The sequence below is a fragment of the Alosa alosa genome, chromosome 8 (assembly GCF_017589495.1).
Source record: "Alosa alosa isolate M-15738 ecotype Scorff River chromosome 8, AALO_Geno_1.1, whole genome shotgun sequence".
In the NCBI taxonomy this organism is placed as follows: domain Eukaryota; kingdom Metazoa; phylum Chordata; class Actinopteri; order Clupeiformes; family Clupeidae; genus Alosa; species Alosa alosa.
In genome coordinates, this window is record NC_063196.1 from 29723461 (window position 1) to 29742920 (window position 19460).

At 44.2% G+C, this 19460-nt stretch overlaps 1 protein-coding gene across 5 annotated transcripts in view; it reads left to right on the forward strand.

Moving 5' to 3' along the window:
- The first annotated feature begins 2157 nt into the window (after positions 1-2157).
- The window catches only part of LOC125299728 (DNA (cytosine-5)-methyltransferase 3A-like), an 85276-nt gene continuing 67973 nt past the window's right edge, over positions 2158-19460 (forward strand). For all 5 annotated transcript variants that reach the window (XM_048251132.1, XM_048251134.1, XM_048251133.1 and 2 more), the window contains exons 1-3: positions 2158-2291; positions 4842-5047; positions 18104-18208. In XM_048251132.1, the coding sequence (XP_048107089.1) occupies positions 4970-5047; positions 18104-18208 (183 nt within the window). In that variant the 5' untranslated portion in view covers positions 2158-2291; positions 4842-4969. The remainder of the gene's footprint in view (positions 2292-4841; positions 5048-18103; positions 18209-19460) is intronic.

A 19460-nucleotide genomic window follows, 5' to 3' on the forward strand; every position in this document is an offset into this window, starting at 1 on the left:
AATTGCAAACAGATAATAGGCCTACACTACTATGTGTGTAGACACCTTGAGATGTTTTGTACCCCACACGCACTACCTATGTCCAAATAAAACCGTTTATGACCTATGGAACTTTCGCCTGTCACCTCTGATCAGCTAATACTTTATGATTTCAAAATCATTTCTCTTTCATTTTATTCCCTGCAAAGGGAAATTATTTAGATGATATATGTTACTGCATGCAGATCTTTGTGTTTAAGTTTGTGGTCCACTTTTAATGAAAAAGAAAAGAAAGGAAGTGAAATATAAAAAAGGTGCAGAAAAAAGGAAACAGGAGATCAGATTAGTTAGGGGACTTCCATGTCCACCTCACACAAACACACACACACACACACACTCTTTCTCTCTCTCTCTCTCTCTCTCACACACACACACCTACCTGCCTGCAACTTGCTGTGCTGCTACTGTTGTGTAATCGTATCCAAGGGACTTCGGCACAAACTCTCTCACCTCTGGCAGCTCTGCAGGAGAGAAAAACACACACCTCTGACTTCAAAGCGTGTGGCAGCAGAGTTACCTGCACAGGGTTTATCAGGGGGCAGCCGCCCCGTTACAGACCAGGGTATGTACAGTTGCACATACCGCACACATATATGCCTGTGTGTCCACACACACATACCACACACATACATGCCTGTGTGTCCACACACACAGAGGTTTACTAAAAATGAATACATGCTCTCTCACCCACACATAGTAGTTGTAGTCATGCCTACATGCTGTACCTGTATTCACACACTGACCTGTAGACACACACACACACACTACTGACCTGTAGACACACACTACTTTTTTAAAAGTATATTTTCTGGGCTTTTTGCCTTTATTTGGACAGGAAAGTAAAGACAGACAGGAAGTGAGTGGGAGAGAGAGAGATGGGGTGGGATTGGGACATGACCGTAGGTCAGACTCCAACCTGGGTCCCTGTTGGTACTCGGACCCGTTCATGGTATGAGCACTGTAGCCTGTTGCGCCACAGCACCCCCCTAGACACACACTACTGACCTGTAGACACACACACACACTACTGACCTGTAGACACACACACACTACTGACCTATAGACACACACACACTACTGACCTGTAGACACACACACTACTGACCCGTGGACTCATGCACACTGAATGTACAAATCTACACATGCACTCAAACCTGTTCACACAGAGAAAGAGAGATGTGGGTGCATGTGTGTGTGTGTGTGTGTGTATGTGTGCATGTGTGTGTGTGTGTGTGTGTGTGTGTGTGTGCATGCACGTTTCTGTGTGTGCACAGTGCACACACCACTCACATCAAAGCAGATTTTTCATAAAGGCTGTGTTCTACCTCTGCCAGAGTAAACCTCTGGAAGCCCCAACTGATGGGATATGTACTTTGGGAAAAAAATGCCCTCATACCCAACTATGCGCGCACACACACCCACACACACACACACACACACATACACACACATACACAATCATATGTGGTGTGTAGCAGCATACTATATCCAAACAGACACAAACATGCTATATTCTCCACACAGGCACAGGGCAAGAGGTAAAGCAGGTGGTTTACATTCTCTGTTTACATTCTTTCTTTGTCATTAAGTTTATGCCCCTGCCAAAATATCCAAGGTGAAATCCAGGTTTGGAATGTATCTGTTCCTATAGGATTTTCTTGCCATGTGCTGTGTGAAGTAAGCCTTTAACATTTTCTTTAACAAAACAAACAATATATATTTGTTCTAATTTATGATTTATGATTTCATGAAGTGTGAGTATCATCCTCTCTGCACAATGTATGTAAAAATATGTATGAGTGGTATGCTTTTTACCGCGACTTGTCACATTTCAGCCCTGCAGAATTAACCTAAATTCCAAAATAGGTTATGTGGTGGGACAAGAAGTGAGTATGAATCTGACACGGCATGCCTCGCTGTCCCGTAGATTTTAAAACTGTATTAGGTCAATCTATGTGTTTTATTTATTGATACAAACACTTGGCTGCTTCAACCCTGAATTGGTACTCCCGTTTGGAGAGATTAACTGTTGGAGACAATTCCGTGATGTCACGACAAGACGAGCCCGACACCAAACTCCGTCTAGGACCCTGCGGAATCTCTTCCGGTCTGCCGGCCTCTGCGGCGCACGAGAGCGGAGACACCGGAGCGGGCCAGGCCGGCAAGGGAGGAGGTGGACCGGGAGAGACGCCGAGGGAAGACCGGGCAGCGCGCGACTACCGGAGGGTACAGGCCTGGGGCTGGCGAAACGGGTAAATAAGACCGTGCGGTGTTGGGCGAAACACACCGATACGCGCCCTCTATACTCATTTTGCAGTCGTGTCAAACTTCAGCGCTACAGTGAGTTGATTCAAGCAATGGTGGGTTGGCTGTCCGGGATTACAGTGCGTCCGCAGATGTGCGCTTTAAAAGCTGCGTGAACTTGGGAGTTTTCTTGCGCTTGTCTGCCGCACAGTCCACTCACCTTTGCTCGTAAACATCTAATAAACGGCACAGTAATATGGTTTCACGTTGTCGTGCGGATTCCTCCGACAATTCTCAAGCGTATGCGGAAAATGAACAGAGGTTTCAGTCGTTTTCCTATAAATGTACCGCGAACGAAGCGACAAGAACTTGGGTCTCGGTACGTTATTGGGGATGGCAGACGCCGCCGGCGCTAGACACCGCTCCACTTCTCTGACTGGATATTTTAATGATGTCATTAACATATTGATGATTTGTTTATGTCGATAGAACACATTTTTCGTCCTTGCAAACACATGCGCCTGGCGATTTCGTCCGAAATATGAAGTTAGCCTATAATTTGCCTTTGTCCAGGAAAAAAGGGGAGGAGTGATTTCCCATCCCTTAATAAGTATTTTTCCATGATTATCATCTGAGACTGACTGAGCCCATTCCCCAATGTTATGCACACGGGAGCGCGCTGGCAGTCAAATGACTCATTGATTAGCTTACCTAATGATGGGGATATTTCATACGACCGTGTTAACCCTTGTCTCGGGCAGCCGACATAAATTCGACAGCAGCTCGCGCTTAGCTTTGTGTGTTTTTCTGTTCTAACATCAGTAACAGTACGTCGGTGTAGGCCTGTCGACCCCAAAATCGGGTTGTAATCCAGTCTGGGTGTCTGACCTACATGCGTGTCTGCCTCTCTGTCGATGTGGTGGAGTATGCTCACCTGTCCTGCGCAAATGATCACCAAAACGTGGGATTGAACATGATCGAAACTAGTGTTCATAGTGCCGTACATATATGAAAGTGCCATACAATTGGAATATTAATATCAAACATCTATATGGAACTCACAGACTTGTGGGCCATGTCGTACAGCTTAGGATCTAGGCCTATTTCTCCATCTCCATTCAGTGCATGTTTATAACTTAAGTTCCATGGGCTGTGTGTGTGTGTGTGTGTGTGTGTGTGTGTGTGTGTGTGTGTGTGTGTGTGTGTGTGTGCGCGCGCGCGCCCGCGTGCATCCAGATGTGTCCGAATGGAAGATTCACAGCGATCAAATAACAGATTGCCCATTGAATCCTAGCAGCACCTGTTGTCTGTCACCAGACAGTATGTCAAACACGGGGACAGTTGAAATCCCAGATCTCCCAGTCGTGATATTGAGCGCAGAGAACTCAGTTGCTCATACAAGCCCATCGCCATTATTACATTATTTAATTGCCAATTCTGCTTGGAGGTTAGGACGGCCAACAGTTGGGTGTATTTTTTTATATTTAAATGCTTTGCACGTACATTGTACGCGCCTTCGAAGAGGCACCTGACCCAGGCGTTCACACGTCCTCTTAACCCCTCTTAACCCACAAACGTGAGATCATCTGTGGGCAGTGACCCAATGGAGCGCTCTCCAGTGTGCTGCCCTTTCCCAGCCGCATCAAGGTAGCGCGATTGTAATGAACTTGTTTCAAACATTGTACTTTGCGTATCTAATCGAATTTAGACATCTGGCAAGCGGACAAATCCATTAGCCCTTCACGTTGGACACATTGGGGTGAACATTTTGATGCAAATTGCCTTTTTTTTCTGAACGCCTCCCTGACATAAGACTTCAACATTTACTTCAGGAATGCATTTCAGAGAGAGACTAGGCCTAGGACGCGCCTGCAACAGAAATGACATTAGCCTACATTATCATATCAGACACACTGGCACGCTGATCTATCCGAAGGGATAGGACGTTTTGAGGTGAGGCGCGGAACTCATAACTCCAGGGCCTATAGAGGAATCATTAAAACAATATATATTCTAGGGAAAAGTCTTAACACGTATTCTGTTCACACGTATGTCTGACCACCCCAGAACTGCAAATCATTTAATCCAGTTCCGTGAAAAAGTGGAAAATAGAATTTGGCAGAGATTCAACAGCCGCCATGTTAAAATCGAGCCTTGTGCGCAAAGACTGCTGTCACAGTGGTTATCTTTATGTCGGAAATCCTTTATCTAAAAGTAGCGATAATGTCAAATAATGTCAAGCAATTTGAATCAATTCTATCACATCCTGATACATTTGCGGTACACGGAGGTTACGCAGCTCAGCTGGAATATAACGCTTAACTGTCAACTCTCCTGCGTTATTAACACCGAAAATGCGCAATTTTAAATAAAATCAGAATCACTATGTTTGAATTGTTAATGAAATATTATTTCCACTTATTTTTTGATGGGACGTTGACTCTATTGAGTTGACGCTACGCTAATTATTGTGAATAACATATAGGCCTACATTGCTTTATAAGAAGTCGTTTCTTGGAATTGGAAATCATAGCCTACATGTTTGCTTTTATTTCCAGGGAAAGGGAAGATCGGAAGGTTTGAAGGCGGAAGAAGATCCGATCTTCCAAAAAATCACTTCAAGTCTTTTTCTTTTCCACTTCATTTGAAACACAAACGAAAAATAAAATCTTTCTTTTAATTGACAATGCCATCCAACGCAGCGACTGCCAATCCTGCATTCAAAACTTCCGACTTGGACTGTGACGCAGCAACGAAAAAAACGGTAAGGCAGCAACATGGCCACCTTGAATGCCCGATGTGTGTGTAATATTATGTGGGCGACTGCATGCGTGCATGACTGAGAGAAATAAAACGTGTGTCCGTGTCTGAAGAACTGCCCTGTTTCTCGTTCGTACACATGTATGTGCGTTGTGCGTATGGATGCGTGTGAGTGAGAAAGAGGAGGAGGGGGCGGGGGGATTGTATCTGCAGAAGATGAGCCGCGCTCACCGTGATCTATCAGTAACGGACAGACCAGACCCCGCAAAATCTGCCGGTCTCTCGCAGTCTCGCACCGGGGAAGACAGTCAGGAGGTCCGAACCAAATTAGGTTTGCTGTCCTTAGTGCGGCCATTTTGCTCTGTTTACGTCCATGTTCAAAATGGTCCTTTCAAGGGAAAAATCAAAATGTTGCCTATAGAGGCCCAAGCCAAACCAGATGTCATTACACTATGCTAGAATATTTCTCGACATAACTTGTGGTGACTGGCTTTCTAATGTTTTATTTTTACGCCACAGGGATATGAACACGTAGCCCCCCCTGAATGTCGACAGCGGCTGTAAATAGCCTAAAGCAAAACTCTTAAAAGGCGAAATTTACTGTAAATTAGGATGCATGATATCCGTTTTTCTCCATAAAATTGAAGCTCTCTGATACACGTTTGAGACGTAGGCTGCATCTTCGCTAAGCAGTTGGAGCGTCGGAACGTCAGAGCGGGCCCATATGAACAATGAGTATTGTTAAGGTAAATCAGTGACTTTTCCTCTTAATGATGGGAACGCATTTCTTTTGTGAGGGAGGACTTTCTCACCAGATACAGTATAAGCGTAGGATGATACTAACCTGGAGGGTCTTACATTTTAAATTTGAACTTGAGTGAACATGGCCACCACAAAGTCAGTGCGCACTGGATACGTGTTCCAGCATTTATTTTAACACCTAGCATTTCATGCCTAGTGCTGTTAATCAAGTTTTATGGTAATATTTAGCAAAAGTCTCTGAATTTGATGAATGTCTCCACTTATGTCAAGCGATAATGTACTTGTGGTCAAATGATGTGGTGTGTGAGTGTGTGTGAGAGAGAGAGAGAGAGAGAGACTGCTTTGTATGAAGATGTGTGTATAGTGTGTGTGGATTGGTGTGTTTTTAGCATTTAATTTTCAGCCATGATGTGTGAATCAAGGTGTGTGTGTGTCGAAGCTTAGAGTTTGTGCCATTAGTAAACACTGTGAATGTGTGTGTGGGTGTGTGTGTGTGCGCGTGTATGTGTATATGTGTGTGTGTGTGTGTGTGTGTGTGTTTGTTTTGAATTCAATGTTGTAAGATCAGAAACATTCTTCTTGGGGGGAAACCTCTTGCAGGACCGTGCAGAATTTAAGCATTGATTCCAGGACTGTTTTCTCTGCAATTTCCAGTCATTAGCCCACAGCGTTTGTGTGGACGTCTGCATGAACTCTGTGAAAGTTATTTATTGGCCTCTAGTGTAGTATTTATTGCGGTCGTCAGGCGATGTTTTTTTTGGCCTTGTCAGGCCACCGGGTCAGCTGTCAGAACCTCAGCTCACTCCCAACATTCGCCACCCACACATACACACTTACACACACTCATACACACACTCATACATACTTTCCTATGTATGCCTATATATTATCTGTTTCTCACAAGTACACACATACTCACTCTCTCTCTCTCACACACACACATAAACACGCAAACACATCCACACTCGCACACACACACACACACACACACACACACACACACACACATTCTCATCTGACCAACACATATCACTTAGATAGTGACAATGTCTGTCTTACTACATGTTGACTCTTGTATCCAGCACTTCCCGTTCATTACCACTCATTCACACACACACACGCTCTCTCTCTCTCTCTCTGCCTCTCTAACACACACACGGAGGTCCCCTTAAACAAATTTAAGAAGAATAAGACTGTGTGACTTACTTCTTTAGAAGACTTTGTAACAATGAGTGTGTGTGGTGTGTGTGTGGTGTGTGTGTGAGCTCACTGGAGTGTTTATATCCATTCATGCATCTGTGTTAGAGGTGACTCTTCATCTTTCTCTCTTTCTGTCTCTCTCTCTTTCTCTCTCTATCTCGCTCTCTCTCTGTCTCTCTTTCTCTGTTTCTCTCACACACAAACACACACACACATACACACATTACCCTACCTCCCGCCTGGCTGCACACACACACACACACACACACACACACACGTATATATTCACCTGTCAGTCTTGCTCTACAGAAGAAAGGCTTGCATCTTGCATCACCCCATGGCCTCAGTGCAGCTGAAACACCACTCACGGCTCTCATTGCCTCGCAGGCTGCCAAAGTGGCGCAAATAAATCAGACAAAATCATTTTTTAAAACTCATTTAGTAAAAACCACATCATAAAGAGGCTGGCTCCCGGTCAGCCGAGAGGCCCGCTCCGTTTATTTACCCGCTGGGAATGTTTATGTTGGTGTGAGGAACTTATGTTGTCTTTGGAGCGCAACATTTGTTAATTCCTCAGCTCGTCAACAGACATTGAGGCCCCTTCTGTTAGGAGAACCTTTTTTTTTGTCTGAGACCAATCTGTGGACTTTTCGGACTTGTAATGCTGGAATATTCTGGAAACATTTATTTTGTGGTCAGTTGTGAAAGTTGTATAGCTTGCCTTTCTTATCCACTAATAATTTCAAACCAGCTAATTCCCCTCATTTTGTTTCTAATATTATTAAACAAAGATAATGGTAATAATGAATGGCCTCTGTGATAAGGGCCTGAGGTCTTTATCTTGGCTTATGTTTGGACACTGCTGCCCACTAAAAGTGCCGTGTGTGTGTGTGTGTGTGTGTGTGTGTGTGTGTGTGTGTGTGTGTGTGTGTGTGTGTGTGTGTGTGTGTGCTGAGGCTTAGAGCTGAGTTCGACTTCTTGTCTGAAGCTTTGACTGGTCCCCAGTGGTCCTGTGGAAACGTCTCGTCCTCCACAGGGTCCCCCCCCGTCTCGCTAGACATTCTTAAGCTGAGAGGGAGACAAAGAAAGAGGAAAAAACAAACTGCCAGCGTTTTGCTTTCAGAAAACATGGCGGACGAAGACAGCTGACCAAAGCGTGAGAGGACAGGAGGATGAAGAGATGGAGAGGGAGAGCGACAGAATAGAGACGTGGAGGAGGAGGAGGAGAAAAGAGGCAGCCGCCGGAACAGAGTCTGTTTCACCCAGGGAACTTCCTTTCCCCGGCACTGATCGTAGCCTGGTTGCTTGGCAACAGGAGGTGCCCAAAATAACTTGCCGCTGACAGAAATAGTGCAGATTCGACAGCCAACCAATCAGCCCGTCCAGTGGCACACACCAAAATCCTCGCGTAAGGCGGCTGTGCCAGAGACTCCGCTGCCCTACCAAATCCCTTACACTATGTCCCTGTCAGGCTGCCAAATATGCAGCACAACACTACGCAATCTCCATTCTTAATATCCTACAAGATATTCAGCTCTCCACAAGAACACCCACAATAAAGGAGTCACGCACACACACACACACACAAACACACACACAAACAAACACACGCACACACACACACACAAACACACACACACATCCAGACAGGAGACTTGCTGCCATGCCCAATATGGCCCTGATCCCAGTCAGCTGTTCAGCTGCTTCACTAAGTCGCCCCCCCTCTCTCTCTCCCTCCATCGCCACTCCACCCAAGTGCCCCTACTGACTCACCCGTCCCCCTTCAGGGCACTACCACACCCTTCCACATCATACACAAACCAGACTGAACCTAACCTAAGCAAGTGGAATCTCAGGGTCCCATTAAATATGATTTGTGAGTCTGGTAATTCTATACTCTTCGACCAAAAATTTCTTCACTTGACTTCACCATCTGGTGATGGATGCTCTCTCTTTCAAACCTGTTTGGCTTGGATAAAGTAAAAAGCCTGTTCTGACAGGCAATTGAATTGTTATGCGCAGAGTGTTAAACTTCTTAAACAAAGAGTAGAAGGGTGTTAACGGGAACTTTTTGAGGCATACTTTACGAAACAGTCACCTCAATCTTTTTCAGAGATTGTTCTCCTCCACCAAACTCTCTCACTTTACTCACCACCAGACACTTTACTCAAACGTTATAAATAATTTGGCTTTGCACTTTCCCTTTCAGAACAGCTTTGTGAAGAAGACCGGTTTTGGTGGCTCTATATGAAACCATAACCTTATCATAAACATGTCATAACAACACATCACTATTGTAAAAGCAAGTGTGACGGGGGAATGGTTCCTGTAATATCAGACAATGATATCGTTTGGTTGTCCACGGTGAACACGTCATTTTGTGTGACAGTGTTTTGATTTAGTAGCTACTAAGTACGGTGTAACTGAAGGAACAGTGGTGCAGCCGAAAAAGAAGCAAGTTTTAACGTAAGGTTTAAAACACCCTTTCACACCCAAACTTATGCTCTGCTGGTGCAACCGACCGCTGAACACTGACTAGCATGACAGCATATGTGAAGATATACCACTTTCCATATGTTGATGACATACTTATCATACAATTGTATTGTAGAATCGAATCAGATAAAGTATTGATCGTTGTGGCGAATTCTTTCATGCTCCATCTCGACTATGAAAAAGACTATTTATTTTTTCAATTTAATTTAACTTATAGAGCACCAAAACATTACACATGTCTCATGGCGCTTTACAGAATGTTAGACAATCAGAGACTATAAAGACTATATATCACAGACTATAAAGTCTAAAATCCAGTCCATATAAAGAGAACAGAAAATGGGTGGAAATGGGCCTACCAAGAGTAATCTATTTAAGGGGTGTGCTTTCGGGGACAGGCGTTGGCCGAAATATTTTCCACTGAGCGCTCCACCAAAAAGACCTTTCCCCAATCTATACTGTAATCCCTCACAGTCCTCAGCTGTGGTCTTTTGTGGTCTTATTTCTAGTCCGCTTTTCCAGTGGACCTATAGAGCGAAAACACTTTGCTCTCTCCCTGAGCTATATCTCAGGGCTGCGCCGCAGCCCTCGTCTACACACTCATATCCCACCGCTATCACTCTCAGCAGTGGCCTGCTTACTTAAGACATTTTGTTAGACCACATGGCAGTTGAAGGGCCTACCGCCTTCTCTGTCTCAGTATTTTTAATGTATGGGACATATAACTGGAGGAATGCCGTTGTGTGTGTGTGTGTGTGTGTGGTTATTAGTGTGTGGGATGTTGTGTGTTGTAGAGTAGTGTGTGCCTGTTTATACAGTCTCGCATTTCAAGTTAATGAGTAGAAAGACCAGCATAGGCATGTCAATCAACCGAGGGAGTCAAAGTAAACATTCACATGCACAAACACACACACACACACACACACACACACACAGAACTTCTTATGCTGACATTTATCAACAGTTACTCAATAGAGGTACAGTTGGAAGCCTCTTGCCAAGAGAAACCTGCACTGCTACCCCTCTCTTGTAGGAACTACCCTGTGTGTGTCTGTGTGCACGAGAATGTCAGTATGTGTGTGTTTGTGGTTGTGTGTGTCTGTGTGCATGCACGAGAAAGTCAGTATGTGTGTGTTTGTGGTTGTGTGTTTCTGTTTGTTTGTGCTAATTGCTCCCAGTTAGAAACTGGTTTATTTTTGTGTTTGGATTACGGAATTTAGGGCATTGTTTTGGAACTGAGTATTTATTTATTATGACCGCCGCTAGCGAAGCGCTCATATAATGATTGTCAAAGTTTTTTTTTTTTTCCCCGTCATCTACTTCCTGAATTTTTGGTCAACGATACCCGGGACACCGAAACACGGTGAAAAATTTTGTTTTCGTCCCCGGGGGCCACTCCCCCCCGTGCTGGGCCCCCCAAACCGCAAAAAAAGCAGTTTTTCCTAAATAACTACCTGAACCGTGGCACTGAGGATGAAGAATCTTTTATGGTATGTTGGTCTCAAGGGCCCACATCAACCTGGCCCATAATCACTCATATGTGAGTGCTCCTATCTTCAGTTAAGATGTTCAGAACTGCGCCAAATTTTATGTGTATGATTGACCTGGCATTCTCTGGGGGTATGCCAAGTTTCGTAGAATTTCATCCATGGGGGGGTCTAAAAAAAATTAGGTTACATTTGTGTATGAGTGTACATTTAGTGACTGTACACTCATTGGCCTGTAGATGGCAGTGCACACTTATACACATGCACACACACACAGGCACCCACATACTATCGGTATTAGAACGGCCGATACATAATTACAAATTCAGTAGGATTAAAAGAAAGCCAAATATTCATCATCATCTTCAGGGCTGCATTTCCAGTATTGGCGATAAGTAGTCATTTGTCCACTAGATGGCGCATCGTTGCAGTGAGACGTAATTTTGTTGGAAGTTAAAAGTGGGTTGGAAAAACAATGGGCCTTCCTACAAGGACTGTAGTTTACCGCAGAGAACGCGTCTAATAAGGATAGGGACGATGTTCACATGAAATGTAATTCCCATTTCTTCTTGAAGCCGAAATAAATCTGAGGATGTTTATCGGACATGCTTGGTTTTTACTGCAGGTACGTTAATCTTATAATATCAATAAGGACCTAGGTAATGTTACCGTTAGCGTTGGTTGAGTGGTGATGGAGGCCAATTTGATTGATTGCATTTGTAGAAAACTATAAATGCTGTTATACCAAGCAAATTGATAGCAGCACTGTAATTGTATCTTTCGACTGTCATTTGTTGCACGTGCTACAAAAATCATTCTGTGCAATGGAAGATTTACCAACGTTACACCGGGTCTGATACAGTTTGCCTATACATCGTGAGACTGAGACTGAGACGCCTGTTTATTTGTTTTAAGTGCGTGCAGGGTGTGAGAGGGGAATCGATGTGCTTTGATTCCAGCTTGGTAGTTGTAGTCTGTGGAATTAAAAAGCATGTGTGTGTGAAGTATCCAAACAATGACATCTTCATTTCATTATGGCTGCTTTAGCAACACACCTTAAGCTACTGTGTAGTGGGTCCCATTTAGAAGTGGCTACTTCATTCGCGCTTTCCTTGACTCTTAGAGCTGCGTGAATTTTATTACAACTTTTCGCCCACGATATGGCAGTTTAAGTCCGGCTTTGATACTGTGGGCGAAGCCATTTGTTTCCAAAGGAGATTTTATTTGTGTCGCCAGCATAGCCTATTGACAATTTATGTTGTAAATAGGCCTACCTTATAGGTACCTTCTGAGCCTACGTCATTACGTTCACTGGAGGCAAAACAAACCATCACCTCAGCTGGGAAGCTAAACGAACAGTCATATTCGGGAGGCTAAAGGTTATCATGGTCTCATCTTGCTGTGCTGTCGGGTGCCAGAAACGAAAAAGTCATCGGTTAAATTTGAAATAAGTAGGCCTTGGCTACAGTTTCCAGTGAGAACGTAGTTGTTCGTTTGACTCACGATAACCCAAGCCTTGTATCGGAACCTCACATATTAGCCTACCAATCGTCCTGTATTTCCAACCTCTTTACATGTATGTCACTTATTCATTTCTATACAAACCAAGACTGCGGTTTCCTAAAAAAACGCAAGCGCCCACACCATAAGTGTATCTAAATAAGCTATGTAGCCTTCCAAAATTTTAATTTTACTGTGACTCGAAGAGCTAAACCAAATCCTTGATTACTAGTTACTAGGCTACTACTGTGTAAGGCCCAGCACTAACTCCGAGCGTGGTAAACAAAATTGGATATTTCAGGCAGTAAAAGCCCCGGTAAGAAACAAACTAGATTTTGTTCAAATCTAGACACCTATGGCTACTGAAAAATGTGAGGTTCATTTATCAAATGTTATTTTGAAGTATTAAAAAACATTGTTGTTTTAGAATTTTCAAACGAAATGGTTGGTAATTAGCACGTTTGCAATACATCTTTGCCTTGTGACATCTTTGCCTTGTGGCGGGCGCTGGCTCGGTAAAATGTCGGTTCGGCAAACACAAAACTCACCACGTCATTATAGGCCTATTGTAAGTCTTGGACATGACCATTTAGGAGATAGTTATATGCATTCAATGATTTATACACCCTCAGCTTCTCCTTACTGTAGACACTTGGTTTTTCAATAATGTCCGGCCATTCAACTGATGGCAAACCTGTCTTTCCAATCACTGACGGGATTGGGTCTGTCAGGATGGTCCCATCTGATAATGTAGCCTTAGTTTTTCAAATAATCCTCCCGATCATCCATACACTGAGTGTATGTAATGCATTGTGTTATATATCACATACATTTTAGCAAAGATTTTAGATTACTGTCTGATTTTAGCGCCTCACTAGTACTATTCAAAATAGCCTCACTATCCAAACGATTGTTTCTGCCTCCAGTGACGCCAGCCCACTTTTAATGTTTATGTTTTCACCACCGTTCAAGGGGTCTATAATCCTACCTGTAGCTTAGGGAAGCTAACAGCTTTCTATTAGGATCTAGTTTGTTAGTTACAGTTTTGTCATAACTCCCTGATGCATTTTTGCATTTAGAATAGCCAGAGCGTGGATATCGCAATCGGAAAATTAAACAATATCGGGTGCCTATGGACTAGGCTGGGTGAACCCAGCCTGATCTGCCCGCTATTTATTTTTTGATTTCTTAAAAGATTGAGCTTGGTCTGGTGAAAGCCAGACTAGCCATGGACCTCAGTTACACAATGCAAGGGAACATGAATCAGCCTATATTTGCACAAACAATAACGGACAACAGCTCTTCAACTTTGGCCCGTTAAAATGTGTATGAACTAGCGACGCATTTCATCAAGGCCCATTTGGACATGTCAGTTATTGGCACCACTGGTTAGATGTAAAACAGCATTTCGTTTCTACTACTGTTACTTAACTACTACTGTTACTTAATTTGTGCATTAACAATAACGTTTCAGACTACTGTTACTTAATTTGTGCATTGACAATAAAGTATCACATGAACTAAAGATGACTGAAATCTTATGTAGAAGAAGAAACATTCACAAAAAATTAATCCATCCAAAAATGACCTTTGTTTTTGATAGCTGTTGAAAACGCCATGGAACTGACAGAGATGTTTTTGTTTATAAATAAATAAATAAATATTTATATATAAATAAATATTATATATATTATTTGCTTTTTTTTATTATATATATTATTTGCTTTTCCCAAATACAATGTAGCCTACAGGTGTAAGTGACCTTTCACCAATCCAGTTGCAATGGATGAACTGTGATGAACTGCCCTACTTGTGATTGTTTAGAGATTTTAAAGGTTTTATAACAATGCTACATCTTCTTTGGCTATTCTACAATCTATTCACCTTTTCAGCACCAGTAGGCTACTTTCTGTGCAGCCGCACACACACACTCAGGCATGTCAAATAAGCATACACAAAAGTTTCAAGAGTGGGGGGTGGAGTAAAAGATGGAGACAAATTGAAGTGTGATTTATTTTCGCGGAACGGATGTACAGGACTGAGCGGCGGTCATATTTTGTACCGCTATGCGGTACATCCAGTTTATTTTTGTGTGTGCGTGTGTGTATGTGTATGTGTGTGCGTGTGCGTGTGCGTGTGCGTGTATGTGTATTTGTGTGCGTGTGTGTGCATGTGCTGCTCTTTCCCAGTTTGGCAGAGGAAGGCACTGCAGAGGCCATTGTCGGCCTTTGTTATGTCAGAGCGAGAGACAGAAGGGAGTGAGAGAGAGAGAAAAAAAGAGAGTTTGTACACATTTGCACTCTTCTCTCCCGCTGGGGCATTGCTGTCTGCGCGTGGTGTGTGTGTGGGGGCTGGCGAGACACGGCCTCAGAGGACAGACCGGTTGCTAAGAGGGTTGCCACGGACGTGACGTCAACATGGTCGCTCCATGCCCAGACCCTTTAGTCAGCACAGCAGCATCATGCTCCGATCGGAGGCGGTTGCTAAGCAGTATTTCCTCCATAGCAACCTCATATCCCCCCGTCTCCATGTCTCCCACTCTCAAGGCAAGCTGGCTCCCAGGTGCGTCTGCAAGGTTATTGGGGCAATGTGGAGGTGGTAGGGGAGAGAGAGAGAGAGAGAGAGAGAGAGAGAGAGAGAGACGTCAGAAAATAACTCTGTCAAATGAAGAATAAAGAGTGGAGAGCATTTGTAAGTAAGAACTCAGCCAAGGTCCAAAGAGATAGCAAGAGAGAAAGAGACCCCTATTTTGTGTCATATCCTGAGGGACTGTGTTTGTGTGTGAGTGTGTGTGTGTGTGTGGTGTGTGTGTGTGTGTGACACTTCTCTACAATGACCTTTCCAACTGGATTTGGATTTCACTTCTTTCATTGCCATGTATTTGTCATGTATTTGTCCGTCTGTCTGCAGACTGTTACTACACACACTCGGTGCCTTGACTGGTGTGCTGCATAGTCAGTCCAACAAAGCTCATTTGCATGTGAATGAGAGAGAGAGAGAGAGAGGGAGGGAAATTAAAATGAAGGATGGAGGAAATGTATGAAGGAGAGCAAGAGAGAGAGCAGAGAGAGGAAGAGGCAGAGGGGAAAGGCTTGCGGTCGGGGGAGGCTTGCGGTCGAGACTTTGGGTTTTCTCCACCTCCAAGAAAAGCAGCTTTTCGAATGGTTCTGTCTAGAAATAGAAGTAGAGTAAAGAGCAACGAAACAGTAGAGATAGAGCCTCAAGATAGAGACAGCAGTAGGGATGTGTGTGTGTGTGGGGGGGTAAAATATGCTTGACTACCTGTATGTGTGTTTGTGTGTGTATGAATGCATGTTTGTGTGTGTGTGTGTGTGTGTATTTGTGTATCCCTGTTTTTGTGTACAAACTGTATGGACCAAAGCTGGCGCACACTGACACACAGTATGTGTGTGTGATGTTCACACATGTTTAGCAGAGACTTAGAGGAGAGATCATATGGACGTATGTGAGTGTGTAGTATGTGAGGCAGTGATTAAATAATGCATATGTTAATGCTTATGTCTGTGTATTCATGCGCCTGGCGCTGATTCTGGAACCTCATTGGCTTGCTGCCCGGGGGTTGGGGGTTGTGGGGTGTGTGTGTGTGTGTGTGTGTGTTGGGGAGGTTGAGGGTGGGGGGTGGTGTCAGGAACTTCTGTCAAAGCCAACAGGGAGAGAAGGACACGCAGAACTTGTGGTGTCACTCTGACAGTGTGGAAGTGAAGAGAAAGAGAACGAGAGAGAGAGAAAGAGAGAGAGAGAAAGGGAGAAGGAGAGGAATGGAGAAGGAGAGAAATGGAGAAGGAGAGAAATGGAAAGATAGAGATGGGAGAGACAAAGGGCTGGAAGAAAAGAGACAGACAGAGGGGGGGGCTGAGGTGGTGAGAGTGGGAGTTGGAAGAGACCCCCTAAAAGCAGCAATAAGCAAAAGACATGGAGGAGAGACATGGAGAGAGAGAGAGAGTTCATAGCTTTCTTTGTTTTTAATCTCTTTTAAAGTGCCTTCATTTCCACTGTCTCAGTAGTTGAGTAGCCACATCACAGCTGGGAAGCAGAAGGCCATCGCCCCGTATGTGTGTGGTGTGTGCTGTTCAATCGGAGTGTGTGAGCTGTACAAGCTGTGTGTGGTATACATAATTGTGTGTGTGTGTGTGTGTGTGTGTGTGTGTGAGAGAGAGAGAGACAGAGAGGGAGAGATGTTCAATCTGTATCTGTGACAGTTGTTTCAACTCAGTGCCTCTGTGTAACTGTGTGTGTGTGTGTGTGTGTGTGTGTGTGTGTGTGTGTGTGTGTGTGTGTGTGTGTGTGTGTGTGTCAGTTGAGGGCTGGAGACTGATGACGTCTTATTGCCTTTATGTGTGTGTTTGGAGGCAGTGATATTGTCTAAAAACAGACTGTGTCTCCACTCAGGCAGGGCGTCTCTAGTTAGGCCCTATCATCTACATTTGGCTCCGTGCCACCCCCACCCAATTCCATACAGGATGGGTACATGTGTGGGCTTATTGTTGTAGATGGGTCTATATATGGTCTTGTTATTGTAAATGCTACTGTAGTGATGTAAACTGCTATTCCTAAATGTAATAAAGTATGTGTCTGTCCATCTCTCAATCTGTGTGTGTCCTAGCCATCACTGTGTGTCTGAGTGTGTGTGTGAGTGTGTGTGTGTGTAAGTGTGAGTGTGTGTAAGTGTGTGTGTGGTCCTAGCTGATACTCACAGGACCAGCTGAGGGACAGGATGATCTGAAAATGTAACACTGTCAGTGAATGACCAGAAATGGTCTTGAAGTTCACTGTTAATGTTGTCCAGTATATTATATTAAATGTTTTGTTACACAGACAATTATGTGTGATCTCCCATGATCCTTACAAGAACAAGTACAAGAATCAACCACAATTTATAGGCCCATAAAATGATCATGCCCCCATGTTTTTCATATTAAATTAACATGCAAATGTGGTTGGAGGAGGATGTAACATGAATGGATCAAATGTGCATGTACATGTGTTTGTGACTGAGCTGTATATGTAAGGTGCTCAAGATCAGTGTGTGTGTGGGTTGTGTGTGAGGTAACATCAATTCATTATTCGGTTCACTCTAGTAAAATGTATGAAGTGTGTAAGGTAAGTTGTTTGTGTGAGGTGTGTGGTAGCATATCATGAGGTGTCGTTACTTGTTTGAGTGAAATACAGTGGCATGTAAGTTGTTTGTGTATATGAGGTTGTGCGTTGTTAGCGAGAAGTGTGAGGTGAATTGTTTGTGTGAGGGGTGTGAGGTAGTGGATCATCATAGAGGTGTGTGTGAGGTGTGTGAGGGGAAATGTTTGTGTGAGGGGTGTGAGGTAGTGGATCATCATAGAGGTGTGTGTGAGGTGTGTGAGGGGAAATGTTTGTGTGAGGGGTGTGAGGTAGTGGATCATCATAGAGGTGTGTGAGGTGAACTGTTTGTGTGAGGGGTGTGAGGTAGTGGATCATCATAGAGGTGTGTGTGAGGTGTGTGTAAGTTGTGTGAGGTGAAATGTTTGTGTGAGGTGTCATGTTTCATCAGAGGGGTGGGTGTGAGGAGTGTGTGATAATGGGTCATCAGCGAGGTGACCTGTTTGTGTTTCTGTGGGCAGAGTGCAGGGCAGGTGGAGCAGGAAGCGAAGGACGCCTCACAGGAAGTGAGTGTGACGAGCACTCCAGCACGCAGAGTGGGTCGGCCGGCCAGGAAACGCAAAGCTGTGAGTGCACACGCACACACACACACACACGGCAAAACTGTGAGTGCACACACACACACACACACACACACACACACACACACACACACACCAAACTGTGAGTGCACACACACACAAACACACACACACGGCAAAACTGTGAGTGCACACACACACACACACACACACACATAAACACACACACACACACACACGGCAAAACTGTGAGTGCACACACACACACACACACACACACACGGCAAAACTGTGAGTGCACACACACACACACACACACACAAACACACACACGGCAAAATTGTGAGTGCACACACACACACACACACAAACACACACACACAAACACACACACACGCCAAAGCTGTGAGCGTCTCAGCTTTTCACCTCACCCAGCAGCCCACAGGTGGAAGACATTGTGGCCATGATCTGTATTTGCATTTGAGTTAACAAGCTGACCATTACAGCTCTAATCATCTAGACTAGGTCATTATCTTGGTCAGTCATCTGTCCTTGTGTGTGTGTGCGTGGGTCAATGACTGAAATGAGGAGTATTCTCTAACTGCAAGGTTATCTCAGCACCTCACATACTCATCTCAGTCAACTCCAACAGACGTGTGCACCTCCCACCTACACTGTGTAGTGGAATTTCAGTTGCGGACAAGTCGAAAATGCTCTTCAAAAAGATTTAAGTTTATAACTATTTACAAAAAGAGAAAACAAGAAAGAGGCTGAATAGATCGGCATGATTAAGTCCAAGTTTGAAACTGGCGCTGCTGTCGTATGACGTCTCTGTGCTTCACTGCGCAGCCTCTCAAATTGGCAAGCGCTTCAGCATAGCGCACTCAACCACACCCCGACTTGCGTATACAAGGCCTTTGGTCTCTGCATTTATACTATCCGTGAATCAGTGAACATACAGAGCACACAGTGAACACACAGTGAGGTGAAGCACACACTAACCCGGACCAGTGAGCTGCCTTGCTACAGCGGCGCTCGGGGAGCAGTGAGGGGTTAGGTGCCTTGCTCAAGGGCACTTCAGCCGTACCTACTGGTCGGGGATCGAACCGGCAACCCTCCGGTTACAAGTCTGAAGCGCCTACCCCACACTGCAGTTTAATCTGCACCTCCCACGTACACTGCAAAGTATACATGTATGTCACCAGTTTAGATGTATATACTGGTTCACTGTTAGCTTTCATTTAATACAAACTCAGCACAGATGTAATATAATATAACTTCAGTGAAATATTGATAA